Source organism: Balaenoptera musculus, chromosome 2 (genome assembly GCF_009873245.2).
Source record: "Balaenoptera musculus isolate JJ_BM4_2016_0621 chromosome 2, mBalMus1.pri.v3, whole genome shotgun sequence".
Classification (NCBI taxonomy): Eukaryota; Metazoa; Chordata; class Mammalia; order Artiodactyla; family Balaenopteridae; genus Balaenoptera; species Balaenoptera musculus.
This window is the reverse complement of record NC_045786.1, coordinates 150,390,876-150,416,776: the sequence shown is the minus strand read 5'-3', so window position 1 is coordinate 150,416,776 and position 25,901 is coordinate 150,390,876. Positions and strand designations below refer to the sequence as shown.

The 25,901-nt window shown below is 52.0% G+C and overlaps 1 protein-coding gene across 5 annotated transcripts in view; it reads right to left on the bottom strand.

The window, feature by feature from the left end:
• The window catches only part of TMEM63C (transmembrane protein 63C), a 132,584-nt gene that overhangs the window by 31,591 nt on the left and 75,092 nt on the right, over positions 1-25,901 (bottom strand). For 3 of the 5 annotated variants that reach the window (XM_036841854.1, XM_036841852.1, XM_036841855.1), the window contains exons 2-4: positions 4,234-4,396; positions 3,604-3,683; positions 3,130-3,211 (exon numbers count right to left, since the gene is read on the bottom strand). In XM_036841854.1, coding sequence (XP_036697749.1) covers positions 3,130-3,211; positions 3,604-3,683; positions 4,234-4,383 — 312 coding nt within the window. In that variant the 5' untranslated portion in view covers positions 4,384-4,396. Of the gene's footprint in view, positions 1-3,129; positions 3,212-3,603; positions 3,684-4,233; positions 4,397-19,273; positions 19,279-25,901 lie in introns of those variants that run through there. The other 2 variants (XM_036841856.1, XM_036841857.1) reach the window with 2 other exon arrangements.

Below are 25,901 nucleotides of genomic sequence, written 5' to 3'. Positions count from 1 at the left end.
GGCAGGCAAACATGAAACAGAAGGAAGTTCCTTGCTCCCTTAGGTGTAAGGCCCACCTTCTAGGCCTCCTCCCTGTGCTGGGTGGGTTGACAGTGGGAATGCCCATCAGGAATGGCCACTTGTGGGGGCACCATTTCCCCAGCTATATCCTAGGGAACTAAAGTAGGGATAAAAGCCCGGGTATGAGGCAGAGTGATGACGGGAAATGGCATGATGGTGGCAGTGGCGACTGGGAAAGTCCCAGGGAGGGGGTGAATTGCTAGACAAGACTTGGGCTGACAGTCTGGCCACCCCTTCCCTACATGGAGAGTCTTTCCTCACCTCCCACCTCTGGGCCAACATGCAGTTCATTAAGGGAGCAAGCAGGTTTGCTGACGGGCCCTAGTGGATATGCAGAGTGGAGGCGTATCAGTGGGAGGGCAGAGGTAGTGAGTAGAAGTGTGGCCTATGTACCCATGAAAGGCACATGGACACAGATGTGTGAGTGACCAGGTATGGACCCATATTCTCTCTTTCTCTCTCCCTCTCTCTCTCTCTCACACACACACACGTGCACACACACACACACACACACACACACACACACACACACACACACACACTCTCCTGCATATATATTGTACCTCTGAAAGGCATAAACCATTCAGAAAACGTAGCAGCTGAACAGCGGGCCTGAGAATCAGACACATCTCCCTTCTTCTCCCCAACCCGAGGAAATGGCTACAGGCTCCCAGAAGCCAGCTCAGCTGACAAGACTGAGTGACAGCGGTCAGTTCACTGCACCCACCTCGGTTGCTCCGTCCTCCCCACTCCCGCCACATCTGCCCTGACTTGCTCAGGGTGCTATGAGGAGACCTGTTCACTTCACCCACTCCACTCAGCCTGGTTGAGGCCTCGCCGTCTGCCTGGGGCCCTGCAGGAGCTACCTCACCGCACCCTTCTTCTGTGTCTAATTTCTACCCTCTTCTGTTTGACTACCCCACTGCTGCCATCATGATTTATCTTCTAGATATTTTTAAAATAAAATGTCATTGTACAGAAAAAAACTGCACAAAGCTGAAGTGATGTTTCTAAAGATAAATCTGAGAATTGCCTTGCAAGGTAGGTGTTACTGTCCTTATTCGACAGAGGAAACCTCCAGGACGTGAACCTGTCCGAGGCTCCCCTTCTTGTCGGGGGCAGGTCTTGGCAAGTAAAGGGACCAGGTCTCTTGGAGGGATGAAAATGGATGAGAATTTGCTTCCAACAAATACATATCAGATACTAATTACACGACAGGCTGGACCGGGTGCTGGGACAGTGGCGAGTAAGACCAGTATAGCTCTCACTGGGGGAAGTGGGCACACTAGATTAACTGTGTAGATGAGGAATCATCACAGACAGGGTTAAGAGCGCTGAAGAAAAGGAATGCAGGGACTTCACTGGTGGTCCAGTGGTTGAGAATCTGTCTTGCAGTGCAGAGGATGCCGGTTTGATCCCTGGTCCGGGAACTAAGATCCCACGTGCTGTGGGGCAGCTAAGCCTGCATGCCACAACTAGAAAGAAGCCCGCGCGCCGCAACAAAAGATCCCGCGTTCCGCAACTAAGACCCGATGCAGCCAATAAATAAATAAATGTTTTTAAAAAATAAAACTAATATACGTTATTTAAAAAACTTAAAAAGAAAAGGAATGCATTTTCCATGAGGGTATAACAACAGATCTGGACCCAGATTTGGGGGCGGGCAGGGATCCCCAGGGAAGTGGTACTTGAGCTGAAATCTGAACAAAGGTTGGGTGTGTTAGCCAGAGAGGAACCAGTGGGGAAGGGGGAGAGGGGAGAACAGGTGAAAGGCCTGGGGAGAGAAGGAGGTGGCACTTCTGAGGATCTAAAAGATGGCCAACGTGGTGGAGGGTGGGGTAGTTGGGAGGAGAAAGAGAGACTGGACAGGTGGGCAAGAGGCCAAACCACGAGACCATGGCAAGGCACCCGCAACTGACTCCAAGAGCATTAGGAAGCCACTGAAAGCTTACACTTACACAGCCATGTGTCCCTGTTCATGGAGCTCGCTCTGGATGGAGTAGGGGGCACGCGTGGACCTAAAGAGATCAGTTAGAAGCTACGACGCTCCTCCAAGCAAGAGACTGATGGAGGCTGGACTAGGGGGATGGTGGGAGAGGTGGAGAGAAACAAAACTGGGAAGGTAAAGGCAACACAACTTCGTAATGAACTGGCCATGCCCAGGGGCCTGGGCAAGAGCAAGGCGTGTGCACCTGAATGGATGGTGGGAAGTCTGAGACCAGCGATCCAGGGATGGGTGGAGGCGGAGGGAGATCACAGCATGTTTTGGACAAATTGAATCCAAAATGCCCTTACAATGTCCACATGGAGATATTTGGAAGGCCATTGGATAAATGGGGCTGGAGCCCAGAGGAATTTAGCTGGAGCCAGGAATTTAGGAGGGATCTGTGTAGAGGTGGCAGCTGAAGTCATAAGTGTGGATGACATTGCCTGGGAGAGAGATGGGGAGGGTCTGGGATCTGCTGGGGGGACTCCCGGTGTGGAGGAGGCACCGACAGAGGGAAGACCCAGAGAGCGGGATGCCACGGAAGCAGCGGGAAGTGCTTCCCCTCTATTCAAGAAGGGAAGATGATCTGCAGGCTCAGGTGTTTCTGAGAGACGAGAACTCAGGAAAGCCCATTGGATTTCATCGCATGGGACCGCTGGTGACCCTGGGGCTGTTTGGGTGGGAGCCACGTGTGAGGGGGTTGAGGAGTGAGAGGGAGGTGAGGAGGTGGAGACAGCAAGCCAGACCTCTCTTCTGGAGTTCAGCTCGGACCAGCCCTGAGCACCATCTAGAGCACTTTAGCTCCACTCCATCGCTCTGGAGGGCCTTCCTTGCTCCCTTTCTCCTTCGTGCACTTACTGCCACCACCTTCTTGGCACCCTAGGAGGCAGGTACGGTCAATATCTCCATATTTCCGACGGGGAAACAGGCTTGGCAAGGCGGAGGCATTTGTCCGAGGTCACGCTGCTAGGAGTGGTTGGGTGGCTGATTGCAAAGCCCCTGCTGATGAGCCCACTCCTTCCTGCAGATGCCCGGGCCCCTGCCCCCGCCCTCACCAGGCCCAGGCCCACCCCAGCACCCACCTTGTCCCTGTGTTCCATCTCCAGGGAAATATCCGAGGGAGACGTCTTCTCGCTCTGCTCCCCATAGATCAGCGAGGTCAGGCTGCCGGCCAGGAAAGGTAGTGGGGAGGTGGAAAAGGAGAACGTTCTTAGGTGCCTGCCTTGCTCCCTGGGCTGAGGGCTGTGGTCCCCTCCTGCCCAGTAGCAGACACGCCTCAACTTGTTTGCTGAGCACACAGCTCTGGGCACAGACAGGTGGCCAACGCATCTTGGGAGTCATGAGATCCAGAAAGGCTGAGATCTGAGAAAAAAGTGGCCTCGTGCCCAGAGGTGGCTGCTCTCCAAGTCACCTTAATGCAGGGAGGGCTAGAGCATGGGCACCTGCTGACAAGACACCTGTGCGGTTTGGGCACTGGTCAGAGCCGTGTCCTGGTCACGGCAGCACATCCCCCAATGAAGCAAGCAGCTCACTCCCGACGCCCAGCCTCTCCTCACCTGTCGTTGTGTATCAGCAGAGCCAGGCGTCCGTAGTCCCACGCGGCTTTCCGGAGGAAGGAGTAAACCAAGACGATGACCTGTAGGCCAGGAAAAGCAATATGGCGCAAGAGAGCTCATGGATGCCTTCCCCTCGACTGACCCCTGAATTCCCATGGGGAAGACTGTCCCTGAGGTCCCCAGGGGCTCCCCCCTAGGTGGCCAGCTCTGTCAGGGTAGGGGTCATGCCTTCTGCAGCTCTAGATTCCCAGTGCCCAGCAGCATCCTAGCACAGAGTGGATGCTCAGAGTGGTTGAATGAAGGCGCTGGTGGCATGTTTAGAACAATGGACAGAGCATTCGTTGAATAAATCATCAAGGGGACAGACGGGAGGCTCAAGGGCACTGGCCAGGGGGACCTTTGGACAAGGGTGCAAGGAAGAGAATCAGGGATTCCACTGTTCCCGCAGCCTCCTCTTCTCCAAGGCCCACCCACCCTGGGCCACCCTGGGCAGGACTGACATTCAGATAGTTCCCACCACTGTGGCTGGCATTCACGGACAGCTGGGGCCCCTTGTATCGCTTGTGAAAGCTGGACCATCCACCCTGGGTGAGACCTCTCTGTCTGCCCACTGCAGTGCCCAGAACTCACCACCCACAAGATAACGTTGAGGAACAGCACAGTGGGGATACCCCCAAAGGGCTGCCCCTGCAGGACAGTGCTCCGAGAGTGGAAGCAGTCGTCCGCCGAGAAGTTCCGGGGCTTTTCCACCATATTCAGGTTGCCCGGCGAGACAGTCATCCTGGGAGGCTCCCTGGTGAACAGAGGGGTTTCCAAGTCAAACATGAGGCCCCCCTCCCCCCGCATTATGCAACACGCAGAAGCCTGCCGGGGAGCTGGCAGGGGTGCACTGAGCTTATAAATGGTCAAGGCAGGAGGCTCAGCCCTGAGATGGCATGCAGCCCTGTCCTGTAAGACAGGGGTCCCCAACCCCCTGGGGGGATGGGGTCACACAGCAGGAGGTGAGCAGCAGGTGAGTGAGCAAAGCTTCATCTGTATTTACAGCCGCTCCCCATCACTTGCATTACCACCTGAGCTCTGCCTCCTGTCAAATCAGGGACGGCATTAGATTCTCATAGGAACGGAAGCCCTATTGTGAACTGCAGATGCGAGGGATCTAGGTTGTGCGCTCCTTATGAGAATCTAAGGCCTGATGATCTGAGGTGGAGCTGAGGCGGTGACGCTAGCGCTGGGGAGCGGCTGCAAATACAGATTATCATTAGCAGAGAGGTCTGACTGCACAGAGACCATAATAAATCAGTTACTTACAGACTCATATCAAAACCCTATCAGTGAGTGGCAAGTGACAATTAAGCTGCATCTTACAGAGCAGACTGGTCATAAGCAACACACTTCGGGTGTCACTGTCTCCCATCACCCCCAGATGGGACCATCTAGTTGCAGGAAAACAAGCTCAGGGATCCCACTGATTCTGCATTATGCTGAGTTGTATAATTATTTCATTATATATTACAATGTAATAATAACAGAAATAAAGTGCACAATAAATGTAATGTGCTTGAATCATCCTGAAACCATCCCCCACCCCTGCCCCCAGTCCATGGAAAAATTGTCTTTCCACGAAGCCAGTCCCTTGTGACAAATAGGTTGGGGACCGCTGCTGTTAGAAACCACTTCCTCAAACCCAGGACCAAGATGGCAGAATAGCCCAGATTCCCTGGGAGAGTGTTTATTTTGTACCACTTGCTCCTTTTGCTAAAAGAGTTGTAAAATGCATATCCAATGGGTCCTCCTACTTCTACCTTTGTGAAGCTTTTCTTGTATATAAATGAACAAGCCTCACAAAGGTCTCAGAGAGGAAAGATTCAGTTTAGAGGATGGAACCACTGCATCACGGGGCGCCTGCGCAGATAGGGCCACTGACGATCATCTTTAACATCTTACGATTCTCTGATCTAGTTTCCAAGAAAGGCAATAGCTCCCAAGACTAAGTAAGGAAAGGATGCAGAGTGCCTGACACACAGCAATGACTCCCTGTTTCACCTAGAACTTGAACCAGGGAGATCAACACCTGTTCAGGGTCGCGAGCCAATGCAGTGAGTCGGAGACTCAGATGCAGAGCTCATGGTCACGGGCATCTGTATTCTTCAGGCCTGGGTAAGAGCGGAAAGTACGAACAAAAGCTGGATGTGACCAGCAGCTGCTTGGACTTATCTGCAAGGTTGCTCTGATTTTAAAAGATCATTTGTTTTGGCTCCAGACTGCATCACACCCTAGAAATTCTTCACTCCCATTCAAGAAAAGTAGGCTTGTTCATTCGACAAGTATTTGGTGAGCGACTGCTTTGTGCTAGACTAATGCTGGTGGTATATCAGTGAACGAGACAAAAAAATCCCTCCCTCGTGGGATTCTAGGGGGGAGAAGCAGTGCAGGGGTCGGGGTGAGATTAGGATTGTAAAGAGGGTGATTGCGGAAGGCCTCACTGAGAGGATGACATCTGAGCGAAGACTTGAAGAGAGGGGAGCAGACCATACAGCCGTGGGGGAAGGACACTGCAGGCAGAGCAAAAGCCTGGGGGCGGTAGTAGCAGTGGTGCAAGCTTGCCTGGAGCAGAGGAAAAGCTAATGGGCTGGTGTGGCTGGACAGGGGAGAGTGAAGGGCATGGGGGGTACCTGAGCAAAGGAGTGACATGAAGTGACTCATGTTTTAAAGGGGTCACTTTGACCCTGGCACTGAGAATAAGTGGGGGTGAGGGCAAGCAGAGAGGTCATTTGGGAGGACTCTGTGGCAACCCAGGCAAGAGATAGCGGTAGCCTGGACTGAGCTGAGAGCAGTGAGGTGGTCAGAAATGGTCAGATTCTGGAAGTATTTTGAAGGTGGAGCCAACCAGATTTGCTGATAGATTGAACGGGGAGCGTGAAAGAGAGGAGTCCAGGATGACTAAGGCTTGTGGACTGAGCAACTGGAGGTGCTGCCACTGTATGAAAAAGACAGGAAGTGCTGGATGGAAAGTGCAGGATGGCGGGGGCACCGGGAGCTGGGTTGCGGACATGCCAGGCAGGCGGCTGGATATGTGTCTGCGGTTCAGAGGAGAGACTGGACACACAACACGGGAGTTGCCAGCATGGAGACAGATGACGGTTCGAGGCGTAGGACTGGATCACTGAAGGAGGGAGTGGAGAGTGAGGGTCAAGTTCTGAGCCTTGGGATGCTGCTCTAATATATACAAGTTGGTCAGATGAGGAGGAAGCAGAAAAAGAGACTGAGACGAGCAGGCAGTGAGGATGGAGGAACAGCAGGAAACGGTGCTGTCCTGGAAGCCAGGCAAAGAAAATGCTTCCCGGAGAAGGGAGGGACCAGTTGTGCTGATGCGGTCAAGTAACAGCAGAACTGAGGAGGAGCCATAGTTGAAGCAAGGCGGAGGTTATCGGTGGCCAGACTAGAAGAGCTGCAAGAGAGAATGACAGGAGAGGATTTGGAGCCAGGGGCATCAGAAACTCTTTCGAAGAGCATGGAGAGGCGGAAGTGGTTAGGAAGGGAGAAATAGCTGCACATGGTATGCTGATGGGAACGATCCAATAGAAAATAAAAATCTGGTGATGTAGGAGATGCAGAGTCACCAGAGCAAAGCGAGGATGTAGGAGGGGTTGGGAACTAGTGCCCAAGGAGAGAAGTTGGCCTCTGCTGAGAGCTGAGGGCGGAGGGCTGACCTACAGTAGCAGGAGTGCTGGTGGAGACTGTGGGCATGCTTTCCTTACAGTTTCTATTTTCTCAGTAAAAGAGGGAACAAGGTCTCAGGTGAGTGTGTGATGCTGGTGGTAGGCAGATGTGGGCTGTTTGAGAACAGGAAAAAAGGTAGAACCAGAAGTCCAGAGGAGTGAGTGTGTTAGGGGAATGTAGCAGGACTGACGGGCAGCTCTAGAGGCCCACTGAGGTTCACGGTCTTGAATTTCCAACAAGAGCAGCAAGAGCAGTAAGTCTTACTGTGCATTTCCCTCAACTGTATTCATCTGTGTGCTTACAGGTGTGAAAGAGTCACACACATAGTTTTAACCAGGGTAGAGGTTTTCCCAAGCAAGTACGAGAATGAAACAAGAGGATTGAAGGTGCAAGGGAGTAATTTTAATGACTGGCCGTGGAATTTAAGGCACGTAAGGAGAGAAATGAAACATGAGAAGGGAGAGGAACAGTGAAAGCTGTTGGAGCTCCAGTGGGTAGAAGAATTTTTGAGTCCTAGAGGGTGTGAGTTGACAGATAGGAACTGGCTGTTGGAAAATGATCTGGGTGATGTTGAGATTCAGAAGGGATTGCAGTTATTAGTAGTGATAAGATCTAGGGCATTTCCATGGAGTGAGAGGCTGAGTAGTGTCAGAGAACCGAGGGGCTAGACTGTTAGACAGATCATCTCTGTGGATATGTGGATACTGAAATCAGCAAGAATGAAGACAGGAGCAGTAGTGTCATGACATTGAGGCAGGAACTGAACTCTTCCAGGAAGGAGGGGTGTGACCCGGGTTGGGGGGAGTAGATGCCTATGACAAAGAGGGGGAGCAGGATGTCTAGGCTGACACCCGTGGGTACAAGACGGGGGCTTTTGCAGGGAGGAGGGAAGAATAGTCTGAAAGTTACAAAGAGCAAGAAAGACATCTCTCCCGTCCCCAGGTCCATGGTGTTGGGAGAGAAACAGAAACCACTCCCTGAGAGGGTGGTAAGGGTCCTGGGGAGTCTTGGGTTTCAGTTCCCAGTGAAAAGGTGATGCTCTGAGGGGGTGTTTCTGGGCACTGTGGGCTCTGGCACTGAATCCCAGCTCCAACTCCTACTTGCCAAGCGACCTGGAGCAAGCTCTTTATCCATGCCTCATTTACTCATCTGTAAAATGGGGATGGTGCTATCAATTAGTACCCACTTCACAGTGCTGTTAAGAGGGATATGTGGATTAAGGTTTGTCAGTCATGGAGAAAAATGCCTGGAACACAGGAAGTATCACATAGATATTTGTAAAATGAAAAGTGGACACAGAGTTCCAGGGGACACAGTGGAATGGTTCTAGGTATTAGGGATGGTTGGGTGCTGGGGATGGAGAAGGGAATAAAGGTAAAGGGACTGGAGTACAGGAGACAAGAGGGGGCCCGGGAGTCTGGATTCCCTGTGCTAACTCACAAAAATAGGGGAAAAGGGCGTAATGAGATTAGTCCTGGAAAAAGGAAGGAGAACAACACCCGCCCCCGGATTAGCATCTAACGGGAGCAGGGAGCCTCTTGCCTATCTTCTTAGGTTTTCCTACTTTCTGCTCCCCTCTCTTTCTGCCTAGGTTGCCCACAGTTTAATTATCCCAGGTCACTGGTTTCCACGCATTTACACTAACATGTTTAGCCAAATGTAAAATTATAATAGTTTACATTGAACACAGTATATTTTAACAGTAAGCCATCTGCCGGAGAGTCCGAGTAGCAGCGATGGCATTCCTGGGGTCTCTTGGCAGATGGAGCAGGCATCTCAGCCATCCCAGGCTCTGGGTCAGCTGTGGCAGGAAGCTACGGTTCTGCTGGTGGCCACTCAGGGGAGCCCTTGTTGAGGAAGCAGGTGGAAAAAGGAGGAAGGTGCATCTGGTAAGTCTGCAGGCCTCGGGAGAGACTTTTCCTCCCTGAGTCACTTCTCCAGCGAGAGTCCCAGTCCCGCCTGGAGGCCCCACTCAGCTACGGGGCTGCTGCAGAAGAACAAACGCAGTGGAGAGTCCACGAGACTTAGGAACCCAGGCTGTCTTTGCTGGCGGCATCATCCCTCAGGGCCCCTTTCCTCATCTTTAAGCTTGGAATGCTCTTCCTTTATCATGTGTGTGTTTTGCCAATACTTTTTTGCAGTCTTTTGCTTATCTTTTCATTTTCTTTGTGGTGTCTTTTGAAGCCAAAGTTATAACCGAAGTTATAAATTTTGACAAAGTCCAATTTATCAAATTTTCTTTTATGGACCATGTTTTTGGTATTGGTATCTAAGAAGTCTTTGCCTAACCCAAAGTCTTAAAGATTTTCTTCAATGTTCCTAAAAACCTTATAGTTTTAGCTCTTACAGTAAAGCTGATGATCCATTTTGGGTTAATTTTTGCATATGGTGTGAGGTAAGGGTCTAAGTTCATCTTTGGGCACGTGGCTATCCAGTTGCCCAGCACCTTAAAATGAGGGGAACGATTCATAAGGCCCTCTTTTCAAGGCTGTCTGGGGACTGGAACCAGGCCGAGGGTGTGAGCTGCTGCACAACCACAGGGACTTGGGACTGTTGCTATTATTTGGTTAACACTATGCATGATGAGGGCAGGGGAGGGGGTCCTGGGCTGTGAAGAGCTCTGGCTTCCATCCGACTCCAAGAAGGTTTGAGTTCTGGATGCTGCTCTTTTCACTCATCAACTCCCACTCCCTCATTCTCTCTTATTCCAAAAGAACCACCCCGTCCTTTCTGACCTTTCACAAAGAAGAGCTGCACACTTACTATGAGCCAGGCATCATGTCAGGATCTAGGGGCCTGGCAGACATGGTTCCCACCTGCATGAGGCTCCCAGACTCACTGGGGAGACACGCAAGCACACAAGGCACATGCCTCTGCACTCCAGCACACTCCCATAGCCCAGGGGCCATGGGGAGGGCCCACCATCAAGCAGTCACAGAAACCTTCTGTGGGAATGTGACCTCCAAGCTGAGACATGAGGTGTCAGAATCAGCACAGTGCAGTGGGGAAGCATGGGCAGAGGGAACCGTATTGGCAGAGACCCAGAAGGGAGACAGAGCATGGAGGTTTGGGAAAGTGAAAATGAATACTCGTAGCTCTAGTAGAGGATGGATTGCTGGTTTGTTCTTTCATTTGTTCATTCATTCATTCAATAAGAATCCATTGAGTGTCTACTCTTGCCAGGCCCTGTGTAGACCCTGGAAGTACCAACATGAGGTCCTCTTTAGGGAATTCACAGCCTTTGGGATCTGGGGAAGGGAATGCTGTTGAGAGGCCTGGCCCAGGCTGCCATTCTGCCCAGGAGAACTCCAGATACAAGGTCCCAGCCTCTAAGCTTGGAGTCGGGTGGAATCCAGCCAGCAACATTGTGTCAGGTGCAGGCTTTCAGCTCACCTGGCTGCCCAGCCTGAAGGGGTGGTGAGGAAGGAAACGAGAGAAGAGAGCCTCACCCCCACCTCACCACCCTCCTCAGGTTTCTCAGCAGCAAACAAAGCAGTAATGAGGAAGGCTGTTGCGTTGCCATGGAAACACAGAGCAGCACCCAGCCTTTTCTCCTCACCCCTAAACCATGCCTGGACCTTCCTTCTCCCTTCTTTCCGGAAGGAGAGCTTTCTGGAGGTGGAACTAGCTCTTGTGTGTGAAGAAGAGGACAGAAAGCTTTCTGGAGACCAGAGTATCAGCCCTGGAAATAATAAAACTTGAAATTTGGAGGGTACTAAAGGCACACAGAGCAGGGACACCAACCTGCCTGGTGCAGGGGGCATAAAGGAACTTCTCTCTTTGGGCATGAATTTCACAGCAGAGCACAGGGAGGCTGTTCGGAGCATCAGGGAAAAGTAGGCTCTCTGGATCCAGAGTGTCTGAGCTTAAGTCCCAGATCCACCCTTGCTAGCTGTGTGACCATGGACAGTGGCTTCACCTCTCTGAGCCTCAGTTTCCAAATCTGGAAAGTGGGGATAACAACAGTACTGCCTCTCAGGGTTATTGTGAAGGTGAAGTAAGATAATTCACATATAGCCCTTCACATGGTGCTTGGAAATATATGCGTTCAAAATTAGCCAGCACTGTCATCATCGTCATTAGCTTCTTTGTGAGATGGCAGTGAGGGGCCCAGACTGGACCATTCCTAGCATCCTTCCCCCTACTCTGCTCTGGAACAGGCAAAAGGAGAGATGCAGAGTATGGGAAGGGCCTTACGATATCCTCAAACTGCAGCCTGTGGTTGGCGCTGCTTCTGCTCTTCCTGTATATGAAAAGCAAATGCCAGCCTTGCTTTTTGGGCCAAGGAAGGGGGATGGTGTTAAGGCTGATTGGTGAGTCAGGATTCTCAGGTCCCCTCAGTTGCACATCTTATCTGATAGGGAAGTGTGAGGCCTTCCTCCCCTCCCATTTCTGCCCCATCCTGCGGCACAAGCTGGAGGCTCAGCAGCCCTAGGCCTGGCCAAAGTTTTCCTCAGAAACTGGGCAAAGGCTTCAGAAAGAACTGGCTTTGTCCTTATTATTCCTCTGGTCCATCGTTCACTTCCAGGCTTCCAGACCTGGCCTGGCTTCAGCCACTGCCGCCCTAACTAGACAGGCCAGCACTTTGCTCCCCACTTTCCCTTCTAGGTGAGCTGGCCATCTCAAGGCCAAGTCCAAATCCCAGAGTTTAGGTGGTCCAGGAAGCCCTAGAAGGGGCCAATCTTATTAACCCCTAACACTTTATTGAGCATTTATTATAGGAAAATATTTCCTATTGAAGTACTAGCTCATTTCATCCTCAGAAGTACCCTAGGGTACTAGAATCTCCCCTAGATGAAAAAGAAAATTAAGGCTCACAGAGGTTAAATAACTTGCCCAAAGTCACAGTGCTGGTAAGTGGCAGAGCTGGGCCTTGAACCTGGGCAGTTCATAACCCTCTGCTCTGATACCTCCTAGACCCTCTGGGCCTCTACTGGGCTGGCAGTGCTGGGCAGGAGTCAGAGGGAGGGGATGACCTCGCTCAAGCCCTAGTCCAGGGATAGAACCTTTCCCAGCCTCTCAGGGTGGTGCAGTGGAAGGTACTGTGGACTGAGGGATCCCAGGAGAGCTGGGCTCTAGGCCACCTGTGTGACCTTGGGCAGGTGCCTTCCCTTCTCTGGGCTGGGGTTTTCATAGGAGGCTTCCGAGGTCCAGGCTGGAGCCAGGATTCCAGATGTCCCAGAGACACAGCCTACAGCCACACGGCCTATACTCCTGGAACTGGCCAGAGCCAACTCTGCTCCACCATCCCCATGAGCTCTCAGGAACTGGTCCATAGGGCCCGCATTTTGATTTGGAGAAGCAAATCACTGTAGTCACAAGCCACGTCCTAGGAGAAGAAGCTGTGGGCGGGAAGTCACCCTGATCCCCCCCCCAAGACTCCCCCCCCCCCCCAGAATACACAAAGATATAGCACCTGCCCTGCACCCCCTGCCATCTGGCCTTCTCAGTCTCTTCAATAATTCATCACCTCTTGTTAACAACAAGAAAGATTACTTCCCATGGTTCTGGACCTTAAAAAAATAGTGTTCCTGGCCATGGGCACCCCTCCCATCTCCCTTTCCTCTCTGGGTCTTTCCTTAAATCCCCTTTGCATGCCCTCTGCTCTCAGATCTGCTCCCACCCCGACCCTTTCCAGGACAAAAGCTCAGGGGCTCAGGTTCACTCTCACCACTAGGGGGCAGTGACTTTGAGGACAGGGAGGAGGGGAAGCGGGTGTAACCGCCGTGAGGGTTCTGGTTAATGTCTGTCCCTACCCGCCATGCAAGCTGGCCATGACTCTTCCCCAAGTGTCAGTAAGCCCTTCCTTGCTCTAAACTGCCCTTGGGTCTCCTCATATCTTCACAGGATGGTTTGCCCACTTTACACATGAAGAAACTGGGTCACCAGCAGGCTAAGAGATCCGCCTGAGGCTGGGAAAAGTGGTAGATTTGGGATCAGAACTTGGGTTTTCTGGTTCCCCATTCAGCACTCTTGGGCTTGGACCAGTGATCCTCAGCCTGCGGTGGGGGACACTGGAATTAGCTGCAAGGTGTTTAGTAGATCCAGATACTCACGCCCCACTCCAGACTTTAGGAATGAGAATCTCCGGTCAATTCTTATATACAGCCAAGAAAGAGAAACACCAGCTTAAGATTTCTAGGGTTATTTGCATCTAGATAAGGAGTTCTTGAAGATCCAAAAGGTTTTCTGACACCCGCTAAATAAGCAGGGAGGAAGAGGAGATTTGGGGATAAAGGATGGAAGCTCAGTGCCCCTTAAATCGTGCCACTGTGGAGCAGCTCATGAGACTGGTCCTTATATTCCTCTCTCCGGAGAGCTCCCCTCCCCTTCCCAGCTCATTTTGAGTCTGCGGAAAGTTGGCTGGAAATCTAGAGAGGCTCACACCACCTCTTCACTTGAATTCCCAAACTCTTGCATTTCTCCCTATGTCAGAGATCAATGGCCTGGCCACTTCTTCATGGTGCACCATGCCTGCCCTCTGTCCTGTCCCCATATCTATCAGGGCTGCTCCTCCTGCCCTGACTGAGCTTGAGCCACTTCTTCCTGGCCTTGGCTGGAGGCTTGGTCTCAGCAGCCTCACAGCCCCTGGGTCCAGCTCAAAGCCTTCCTCCAGTGAGCAGCCCAGTCTGTACCTTGTCCCCACCCTCTTTTCACAGCCGGCCTTTGCTACCACCACCTGGCATACTTCTCCTGGTTTTCATGCACAAGAGTGGCCAGTTCCCTGACAAATCTGTGGGCTTCTTGATGGCAGGGCCTATGTCACTGTGGCTCCCCCACGATGACCAACATTTATAGGCCTCAATGAAATAGAAGGGTCTTTATCCAGGGCCACATTTGGGGCAGGAAATAAAACGTGGGTGATTTGCATACGCTTGCATAGTGTGCAGAGAGTACCTGAGTCATTCATTTTCGCCTCTCCACAGCACGTCGTTGGTTAACAAGTCTTGCGCCTCATGTCACAGCATAGAGGAAAGGGAACGTACGATTCGGGGTCAGGAGATCGGGTGTGGATCTGGCTCTATTATTTGCTAACTGTTACTTAACCTCTTGCTGCTCAGTTTTCTCTTTTATAAAATGGACATAATTATGTCCATCCTGCCTATACCAGGGTGTTATGAAGATTGCTTAAAGGAGATAATAAGTGGAGACATTTTTATAAACTATAAGTACCCCCAATATTGGTGGCTACCTCTGCTATCCTCTTCCTAGGATTGAGGACAGCCCTAAATGATCCCCTCAACCACCCCTGTGGCCTGCCCCAGCACGGGGTGGGCGGGTTGGTGCTCCATTTTGCCATCACTCCAGCTAAAATCAGAAAGGCGCTCAGCACCACGGACAGCACCACGCAGCGCAACTCATTTCCGCTGCTGCTTCTCTCTGCCAGGGCTCTGTGGGCAGTGCTTGCTGATACCCCTGGCCCAATAATAGGAAGGCCAGGTAACAGCTATTGAATGAGTTCTATGTGCCAGGCACTGTGCCAAGTCTCTTAACGCATCACCTGGGTTAACAAACCTATCAGGTTGCCTGTCGGATACGGTGGATGGCCTTCGGCGTCCGTCCCCACCTCTTTCTAGCGTGCCTTCCTCTATTGCAGAAGCTGGAAAGCTGAAAACGACATTTACAACACCCCTTTGCAGCTGGGGCTCTGAATACAGGTCAGGTTCAGTCGATTAGATGCACTGGAGATAGATTTATAAGGAAGAAGTGGGGCGGAGGCCATCTTCCTGCTGCTCCGGCTGTGCTCAGCTGACAAGCAATGTTGAGGAGGGGAAGGAGTTGTCTGCAGCAGATCAATGCCCAGCCTTTGGCTCCCGGGGAAGGGAGGGTGAGAAGAAACTGTGGCGCGGGCTGCAGAGGTTCCCTGGTCCTGGCTTGCAGGTGAGAGGATGTGAATCCATGGCTCCAGTACTCCCATCCTGGCTGTGGCTGAGGAGCACTTTGTCTAGTGGGTCAGTTCTGCTCTATTTTAAAGACTCAGGTTCTAACCCTTCTGGTGATTTTATGAGCATGTAATTCTCTGGTTTAAACTCTGTTTGCTTTACGTTCTTAAAGTGGTTTTTGCTTCCTGTACTAACAACAGGTAGGTACTATTATTATCCCATCTTGGGCACAGAGAATCTCAGGCACAGAGAGGTTCAGTGACTAGCCTAGTTCAGGCAGCCAGGGAGCAGTGGGACCTGAGCCCAGGACATCCACCTCCCCAGCCCCCTCCTAATCATTTTCCTATGCGCCACCCCCAAGGCAGAGAACACCAGCAAACATCCCAGCAAACAGGAATAAAGCCCCCAGGCTAAATACAGAAGCTAAATGGAGAAAAGAAAAAGATGACAGAGAATTCTGGAAACGAACTCCAGGCCCAAGTGGACACATCTCATGACAAATCCTCAGAAGAAGAAGGGAAAGGAGAGGACCCAGATGTTTGTGAAGGGCAGGCATGGTACTGGTGCCTTCGTATGGTTATCCCACTGACCATCACTCACACCTCACAAGCAAGCTAAGAGGTAGCAGCCTAAAAGGTAGGTATCATCAGTATCCCCATTTTACAGGTAGAGAAACTGGGGCTCAAAGAGGTCAAGTAATGGGCCTAAAGCTACACAGCTGGAGAGAGACAGAGGCAGGATTGGAATCTAAGGGTCTGGTTCTACTACATCATGTGACCTCTGAAGGCACAACCGGGGAGAGAGCTGCTTTGCCCATTCCAGGAGGGCTGTATTCCTGGAGTACAGAAAGACAGGCCCCCCTTCAGATCTGTACTACATCCAAGGGACTCTCCAGTAACAGGGAGGAAAGGCTGCGGTGGGCAGAGGGAGCTGCAGCACAGCCAGGGGAGATGGTAGCCATCTGGTCCCTGGCTGGAGGCTGAGTGCGCCGGCTTCCCCCTCACCCTTACCTCTGGGACCTCCATAGGCGGTCCCTCTTCTTGCTGGGAAGGTTCCTTCCCTTGCCCTCCAGACCCTGCGCCCCAACCCAGGGCTCATGCCTTTTTGCCTGTGGCCCCCAAGTTGGTGAGCAGCCATGATCATGTCCAAATGGGGCCGGGGGCAGGGGCGAGGCAGTGGTGGGGATGTCTTCGATACCAGCCCCTGGGAGCTGGGCAGTGACAGGGGGACACTGGGAGATGGAGGGGCAACTGCCTACTTGTGCCAAAAAGACAAAGTAGGAAGTAAAGACAGCAGGATATAATGATGTTAAACTAGATGATTTCCATTCTAAACGAAAGGCGGGGGATGGGGGAGAATAAAAAACCAAAATAATACCTGTAGAAAAAAAGACCAGTTATCTCTGGGTGGTGAGACTATGTTCTTTCACTGGTCTTTAAAAAATTTTTCTGAATTTGAAAAACTATTGAATATGAGCATGAATTATTATTTATAATTAGAAAAAATCATATTTTAAAAGGCAGGCTTGATATTTCTAAGCCTACATACAATCAGCTTCCCCTCATCCTTCGGCATCAAATCCTTCTTCTTCCCCCCTCAAGTGCCCTCATTTTGACCAGCTACCACTCAAGTTTGTCAGGGGGGTTGAGGGGGTAGTGCGGGGTGCAGGGGCCTGGCCCTCGGGGTGATATGTGGTCCAGGGGTTCCTGTGCAGGCTGCCTGCTCAGAAGGAAGATTCAAGGCCTGAATCTGAGGCCACCTCCTCCTCCCTCCAACCGCAGGGCCGGGCTTGGCCCGGTGCAGGAAGGTCAAGGCTTGACCTTGCACCACGTGGGCAAAGGTAGCCGCCAGGCCCCTGGGGGTCAGCCTGGAAGCCGAGGCAGATCAGTAGCTCCTCTGGCAGCTGTGGTGCTGACCGCAGCGTGAAGACCCAGGTGCAGTGATCAGGGAGGGGGCTCCGTGGCTCCCCAGCACAGTTCTCACCTGGGCAACCGGGGGCCAGCCTGCCCTGCCGCCCTGCTCAGCCCCTCCTTTCCTCCCCACCCCACCCCAATCAATCAGTGGAAGATGGGGACCACTGAGGCCCTTACAGCCCCCTTGGCGGGTGGTCTGAACCTAGGTTCCCATGGGGAAGGGAACAAAAGAGAAACAGGAGCCTCCTGGGCTGGGCCTGACCTCTGGACTGTCTCTCAGGTGCCTGACAGGCTCTGGTGCACACTCCCTTCCAGGTTATGAAATGTGTTTACAGCCATCATCCCACCTGGCCCCCAACAGCCCTGTGGGGGCAGGAGTGATGACTGTCCCCATCTTACCAATGAGGATGCTGAGGCCCAGAGAGGGTGAGGAGCCTGCCCAGGGTCACACAGCCAGCAGTGGTAAAGCAGATGGAGGTGGGGGTCTGAAGCCAACGCCTGAGCTTTTCCATAGCTCACTGCTCCTTCTGACATCTGAGCTCTAGACTCCTGGCCTGCTCCAGGGGGAGGCCCCCTTGGCCCCAGGGACTCCTCCAGTCTTAACTCCCCCATCTCCCTCTAAGAAGCCTCAGTTCCAGCAGATGGGTAGACCCCTGTCCCTCAAAGGCCTTGGCTTTCTCTGCTCCCTCCATTCTTCCGCTTTGCGGAAAGGCCTCGTGAGCCTCCCCACAACAGGATGCTCCCCTGTCAAGCCAGCTCAGCTCCGCTTCCTCCAGGCACCCTGGGTCTCAGCAATTGCATCCTCCCCTCGACTCTTAGAGCCCTCACTTATCCTTTCTTGAGTTCTCTAAGGGTAGTAGGTGCTAAAGAGAATGAGATGTGTCTCTCGCTTCATCAACCTCATTCTAGAAGGGACGTGACATAGGCCTTGCTTGGCTAAGAGGCAATTATAACATATAGTGTGTAAAAAGGGCTGCCACAGGGGCAGGACTCACGGTGAGGGGAGCTGAGCCCAATCTGGAGGGTCTAGGGACCCTTCCAGGATCAGGGGAGCCTAAGTTGTCCTGCAGGTCATGATGGAATCTGCTGGAAGGGCTCCCTGTAGCTCTCCTTAACTTGGCCAACAAGGCCTGCCTATGGCTCTAGCTTTGTCTCACCCAACTCTCCCCTCATTTCCATCCCCTGGCCCCTCTGTCTGTCCCTCAATGCCTGCAGCATGCCACCTTCCCTCTTGCCACAGGGCCTTTGCATATGCTCGTCCTCCTACCTGGAATGTTCCCCTTCCCGTGAGTTAACTCATTCTCCCACTAGTTAATCTCAGCTCAATTTTTGCTTCCTTAGGGAAGAACTCCAGACCAGGTCAAGCCCACACATTCCATCCTGAGAAACAGACATAGGTGGCATTTAGATGTGGGTCCCTAGGGAGAGCTAGATTCCTTGGGTCCAAATCCTGCCTCTGCTATTTACTAGCTTCATGTCTTTTGGTGAGTGTCTTAACCTCCCAGGCCTCAGTCTCCTTATTTGTAAAATGAGAATGTTAATAGCATCTACCTTACTGGGTGGATGTGAGGAGTATATGAACCAATTCACAAGAAACACTCAGAACAGTGCCTAGCACATAGCCATGGCTCAGTACAGTGAAGTAGTATTTCCTTGTGAGTACCTAGTACCTCTGATTTTATTTATGGGATGACACAGCAAATGGTTGACTTCCCCAGTGGATGGAAAGCTCCTTGATGACACAGCCCAGGGCTGTATTTGCTCATTATTTTCTCTGCTGTGCTGGGTAGAGCATAGTGCTTTACAAATATTTGTTGAAGAAAGGGACGATTGGCAGTGGGGCTAGGGCGGGTCTCATTTGGCCCCCGGATCTCAAACTCAAGAGTGTTTTGGCTGGAGAGGCTCTTACAAATCCTCTAACCTAAGCCCCTCCTTCCCCAGATGAGCGAAGGTTGCTGCTGGCTAACATTTCCCTGGCTTCCAGTCTCACAGGGCTCCTGCCCAACTCCCTCTCCCCCTGCGCTCTGCTCATTCAGTGGATTGAGGGCACGGTGAAATCTTGGACTGAGGCATCCATTTCTGTCGATTTAGGGAAAAAAAAGTGGCACGTCATCTCATATCTGAGGGTTGTGGAAAAAAATACATGCCCACCACAGCCTTGTGAAGCTGCAGGCTTCCATTCAACCTGAGTTATTGCCGTAATTCCCGTCTCCGTGGTAACAAGTCCAGACTAAGCCTTCAGCTAGCGGAGGCTGGGCAAAAGGCTTGTCAGCAGCAAGACCCCGTCCCCCAGCCTGAGATGCCAGCAGTGTTGTTCTCTCTTCAGCCTCTTCCCTGATGGATTCCTCTGCAGGAGTCCTGAGCGGACTGAGAGAGGAGGGCAGGGGAGATGCAGCCACAGCAGAGGCCCCAGTCCACCCCAGAGTCAGCCCCAGTTAGAGCTGGGATGAAGGCGCCTGCAGCAGGAGCAAATAGGCAGGATGCTACTGGGCGCTGTCCTACCCCAGCTCTGTCTGCTGCCAGATGGGCGCTGGTGGATGGTGCCACACGCTGAGGGAGACAGAGAGACCCAAGGCTCTGCAGCCGGGAGGCTGAGCCCTAGTCCACGCAGACCAACCAGCTGTTGGTGATTCGCTGGTGTGCAGACAGAGCCAGCCTTAACTGAACACCTGCTCTGTGCCCGGCACTGGACTAGGAAGCGGGGAGGAAAGATATATAGCAGACGGATCTGCCCTCAGTGAGCTCACAGTCAGGCGAGAGCACACAATCAGAACAAAGAGGAACAGGTGCTCTGGTCAGTGAAGAAAGCAAGAGGCAGATGCCACCTCCCGTGCGCCTGCCTGAGTCTGGATTTTCTCCAGGAGGAGACTCAAGAAACTCTTGACAGTGGTTGTCTCCTGGGAGAGGAATACCGCCTGGGGGGTGGAGGCCGAGGCAGGGACAGGAAGGCTTTCTTTTCATGACATTCTCATTGTAATTTTTGGATTTTGTACTAAGTTCACATCTAACCAAACCAAACCAAAAACAGCAAAACGAAGATGAAAAGCACCACGTGACAGGTACTACAATAGGGTGTGGCAACCCTGTGCTGGGCTTGGGGAGGAGGAACCGGCAGCTCTGACATCAAGGGACTCAAAGTTCTCATCTGCAAGGGGTGTGTGTGTGTATCTGTGTGGGTCTGTCTCTGTACCTGTGTGTTTGGGATGTGTGTACTTACTGGGTTGAATAGTGTCCCTCCAAAGTTCATGTCCACCTGGAACCACAGAATATGACCTTATTTATGTAACTGTATATGGTGATGGATGTTAACTGGATGTTAACTGGACTTATCGTGGTGATCATTTTGCAATATAAGCAAATATCCAATCATTATGTAGTATATCTGAAACTCATATAATGTTATCAATTATACCTCAACAACTGGGACTTTCCTTGTGGCTCAGTGGTTAAGAATCTGCCTGCCAACGCAGGGGACATGGGTTCGAGCCCTGGTCCGAGAAGATCCCACATGCCGCGGAGCAACTAAGCCCATGCGCCACAACTACTGAGCCTGTGCTCTAGAGCCCGCGAGCCACAACTACTGAGCCTGCGTGCTGCAAGTACTGAAGCCCACACACCTAGAGCCCGTGCTCTGCAACAAGAGAAGCCACCGTAACAAGAAGCCTGCGCACTGCAACGAAGAGTAGCCCCTGCTCATCACAACTAGAGAAAGCCCGCGCGCAGCAACGAAGACCCAACACAGCCAAAAATAAACAAATAAAATAAATAAATTTATTAAAAAAAATTATACCTCAACTAAAGAGAAAGAATACACCCTTATTTAAAAATAGGATCTCTGCAGAGATAGTTAAAATGAAGCATACTAGATTAGAGTGGGCCCTAAATTCAATGACTGGTGTCCTTACAATAAGACTACATGGAGACACACAGAGAAGAAAACCATGTGAAGACAGAGGAAGAGACAAGCAAAGGAACACCCAGGGTTGTCAGCAACCACCAGAAGCTGGAAGAGGCACGGAAGGATTCTTCCCTAGAGCCTGCAGAGGGAGCGTGGCCCTTCCAACAGCTCGATTTTGGACTTACAGCCTCCAGAACTACGAGAGAACAGATGTCTTTTAAGTCACCCTGTTTATGGTAATTTGTTACAGCTGCCCTAGGAAATGAATACAATAGGTCTTTGCATTTGTGTTTGTGTATTTTGAGGCGTGTGTATCAATGGGTTTTGAATGTGTGTGTATCTGTGTATGTTTTGGGGTGTATTTGGATGTGCTTGGGAAAGTGCTTATGACTATAATTTGAATTTTGGGTGCTTGTGTGCGTTTTGGGGTGCATGCGTGTTTATGTGTTCATATATGTGTAGTTGAGTTATGTGTGTGCATTTATGTATGTGTGTATGTGTGTTTTGGTGTGTTTGTGAGCATATGTGTACAGCCAATGATCTATCTCTAGGGTCTCGCTCAGCCCTAACATTCCAGAAGTCTGCCCTGGGGCCCCTGCTGTAGAGGTTGGCCTCCAGAGGATGCAGGCCAGTGGTCGTGGAGAGGGACCAGCATCAAGGCTAGGTTGGAGCAGCACCCCATCTGGTCTAGAGCCACCTGGGAAAGGGGAGGTCCGTGGGGAGAGTGTCCTCCATTGCACCTGTCCTGTCGGCATAAGGGTTTCAAGGTCGGGATGTGGGTCTAGCAGGAGCCATACGCTGGGGGCCCAGCCTGACAGCCTTCTTGGAAGCCTTCCGCAGAACAGAGGCCCCTGAGAGAGAGACCCCCTCCTGTGAATCTGAGTTACTTTGAAACATTAGAGCAGTGGTTCTCAAACTTTGGTACATCAGCATCACCTGGCGGGCTTGTTACACCACAGATGGCTGGGCCCCACTCCACAGTGTCTGATGCACTAGGTCTGGGGTGGAGCCTGAGAATTTGCATCTCGAATAAATTCTTGGGTGATGCCGACACTGCTGGACCTGGGACCTCGTTTCGAGAATCACTGCGTTAGACCATACAACAGGGGATGGGGTTCCTCTTCCCCCTTCCGCAGGCCTTGCAGCAAGCTTCCAGCTCTTTTAGCACAGGCCCTGGAAAAGTCAGGGCTGGCAGGCTCAATCCTATTCTCACAGTCTGTCTCTCACAGTTACCCACCTGTCACACAGGAAATCATTTTTTCAGCAAAATAATGGGCTCTGTTCCCTGCACTCAAGGCACTTACAGTCTAGGCACAAGATTCTGGTGGGTACACAGACCCCCAAAGAAACCACGACACGTCTGCATAAGTGGACTCAGGAGGCCTGCCGAAGGGGTGCTGGGAGCATTGAGGAGGAGCCCCTGACCGAGCCTGGGGCAATCCGGAAAGGCTGCCTGGGGGAGGTTTCAGCCAAGGCAGCTCTTAAGGGAAGAACTGCAGTAGCCACATTAATTGAAGGCTTACTGCCAGGCACTGTGCTAAGACTCTGCAAGCATGAGCTCTTTCAATCCTCACAACAATCCCAAGATGGGAACTACTGTCACTGAAGGGAGATCTGAGCCCAATCTGCAGCCTCATTCCCAGCCTTGAGCATCTATGCGGACCCTGACCTGAAGAGGAGCTGTGGTGTGGAGGCCAGGGCAGGACATTCCAGGAGGAGACCACATGTGCATCCCCACGGAGAGGGAGGTGGGCTCAGATTGTGTCCAGGCTTTCCCGCTGGAAAAGCACCACCCTTCCCTCGGGGCAGCAGACTAGGGAGGGACACCCCGCTGGCTGCCTTGGGCAGGAGCTGGAGAGAGGCCGAGGGAGGGTGCTCTCTCTGAGTGCAGCTGCTCCAGCGAAGGGTGGGAGCCAGATGGCAGAGGCTGCAGGTCTGCCTCACATGGCTTCACTTGGCGGGGGCCAAAGCGGGGACACAGGGGCCTGAGACTCCCAGTGCTGCAGGGGTGCGGCCCGCTACGTACAGACTTGTTTGTGATGAAGTTTAGCCCTGAAGACAGGCTGAGGGGTGACTGGCTGGCACAACCTCCATGACTTAGCGTGGCCCCCAGGCAGTCTCTGTGTGGCTCTAGGGGTCCCTGACCTCCTCAACTAGAGCACAAGCCCCCAGGCCAGGGGCCAGCCTCCTTACAACCTTGCTCCTGCCCCTTGGGTGAGGGGTAAGGAAAGCCACTCTGAGCCATGCTAAATGAGTACTCAAATAGTGACCTGAATCCAGAGGATGGAGCCAGAGGAAATGAGCTCCAGCCGCAGCAAGAGGTATTCTAGTTAGAAACCAGGAAGCACTGGCCTAGGATGTTCAAGAGAGAAGAGAGACCTTCTTCTGGGGAAGAAGAGGGACCTAACCTTGTGTCTTTGACAGTCTGCCTGTCTGGGAAAAATATGGTGGGGAGTTCTCTCTCCCCTTCCTTCACTAGCTTCTCCATCAAATCTTACCTACATTTTAGTTCCTTCTCTCCTTTCCTGCTGACCTCCCATTTCTGCCTTTTTTGTCTGAGTAGGCAAAGGCTCTCTCAGCTTGTCTCAGTGTTGCTGGGGGCCTTTGAGCCTGGGCACACTCAACTCAGCCAGTGTTCACTCAGCCCTATATCTGCTGGGCTCTGCCTGTCAGGTGGGAGATCAGACAGTTAAACCAATGCCCACACCCAAGGCAGAGTAAGGGCCACGCAACAAGAAAGGTACAAGCCAAGGTGATGGGGCTGAGAGACCACAGCCTCAGGGGCCAGGGAAGGCTTCAGAGAAAGGCAGGTGGGATTTCTAGGCTGGCAGAAACGAGTGGGGGCAGGGGCAGTTCAAGCAGAGGGGACAAATGAGTGGAGAAAAGAAGCATAGCATGGAATATTCCAGAAATAGCAGGTAGACTGGCTTGGCTGCAGAAGTGGGGTGAGAAGAATCTTGTAAGATAACAGGCAGGTTGGGGACCATGAGGTCCTGAATTTCAGGCTGAATGATTTGTACTTAATTGTGCAGGCAGTAGGGAGCTATTGAAGGTTTTGGAGGAAGAGCATGACATTATCTGGGCTGAGATTGGAAGGGATTCTAGATTTTGCTCCTCTGCTAGGAGCTCCTGAAAGGCACCTGGCCCTGATTCTGATTCCACAGACTCCTCAGGGGTTCCCAAGGGGGGCAGACAACTGGTGTCTCAAACGTCACCTTTTTGGTGAGGCCTATCCTGATGACCTTATTTAATAACTCAATTTCCCCGGCACTCCCCATCCCCTTTTCCTTCTTTGTTTTCCCATCACATTCATTGCCTTCTAACATACTTCCTCCATGGTTTATGCTGTTTACTGTCTGCCCCACCCTCATTAGAATGAAGGCCTCTTGAGGGCAGGGTCCATGTCTGTTTTACTTGCTGCTGAATGTTCCAGTGCCTAGCACAGTGCCTGGAATCCCAACAAATCCATTCATGTGTGGAATGCATCAAGAGAAAAATACCACCCTGCATGCACCAGCACAGTCTGGTTTGTTTCCTCCCTGTCACTTCGCTCCTGGCTTCCTAAGCTTGGCAGTGCCTGAGTGGAAAAACCTCTGAGAAAATCAGACAGAATTCTGCTTCTTCCCTGCTGCGCCTCTCACCCTTGCCAGGAGTCTGAGAAGATTTGGACTGTTCCTTCCTCCTTATGCTGCCCAAAACGCCACCACTTCCCTTCATCTTGGAGTGGGGGCCAGTTGAGGCAAATTTCAGTTAAGGGAAGCAAGAAGCTTGCAGGACTGAGGCAACCCCACTCGGTAGCCTGGAAGAACAACTCCGATGGACTCATCAGAATAACTGCACATTAACGAGCTTCCACCACTGCAAGCACTATACAGGGGCTCTAGGCATTTTGTTCCATTCTGACCTCCCATCAACCCTATGGAGTGGGTATTATCCTCCCATGTTACAGATGGAAAAACAGAGGCTCAGAGAAGCTAATCGATAAGGCCAAGTTCTTCCCACCAGATAAGGAGCCCCGTTTTGAACATGGATCTATCCTCCTCCAAGCCAGTGCTTGCTCCTCCATGGCACACGGCCTCTCTTCTGCCAGAGAAGCAGCTGAGATACGCGGAGCGGAGCTTGCTGAGTTCTCTGTCCAAGGTGCCACATCATGGGTGGTCTCTGCTGGCCTCGGGCTTCCCACCTGAGCTATGGGAGCTGAAGTTTTGGCCACGTCCCAATGATGAACGAGGACAATGATGTCACATCTGCCACCTGGCCTGAGCTCATCAGAGTGTGAACACTGCCTGTTCTGGCCTGTGGCCAGGCGTCCTCTCCTCACTCCGGTGTGCACCATGAGAGCTGGAGTCCAAAAGAGGGCTCCCTGCCTTTGCAGCCCCAGCAGATGCAGGGAAACCAAACCTACCCCTGTGTACAGATTTGGCGCCCAACAGATCTAGCTCCCCACCAGTGGGGAGGCCGAAGAGCTTGGATCAAAACCCCAGCTGTGGGTTCCCAGCAGAGGAACTCAGTTAACCTACCTTGAGGGTAGAAACCCTCTCTCTCAGCAGACATTCAGCACAGTCACTAAATAGGCAATGGGGAGCCATGGATGATTTTAGAGCAGGGGAGTGAGATGACTGCATGGTGGTTTAGGGAGGTGAATCAGGCAGCAAAGCATGGTTGGGGGAGAACAGGCTTTCGTAATGATCCGAGCTAACGTGTTAAGCACTCACTTACTGAGTGCTAGAGTTGTTTCTAGTGCTTTACAGATATCAACTTTTCTCTTCATAGTAACCCTAGGGTACGTTGTTATTCCCATTTTACAGATGAGAAGACTGATGTGTACAGAAATTACAAGGCTAGTAGGTGGTGGAGCTGGGAGCTGAACTCACCTGGCTCCCA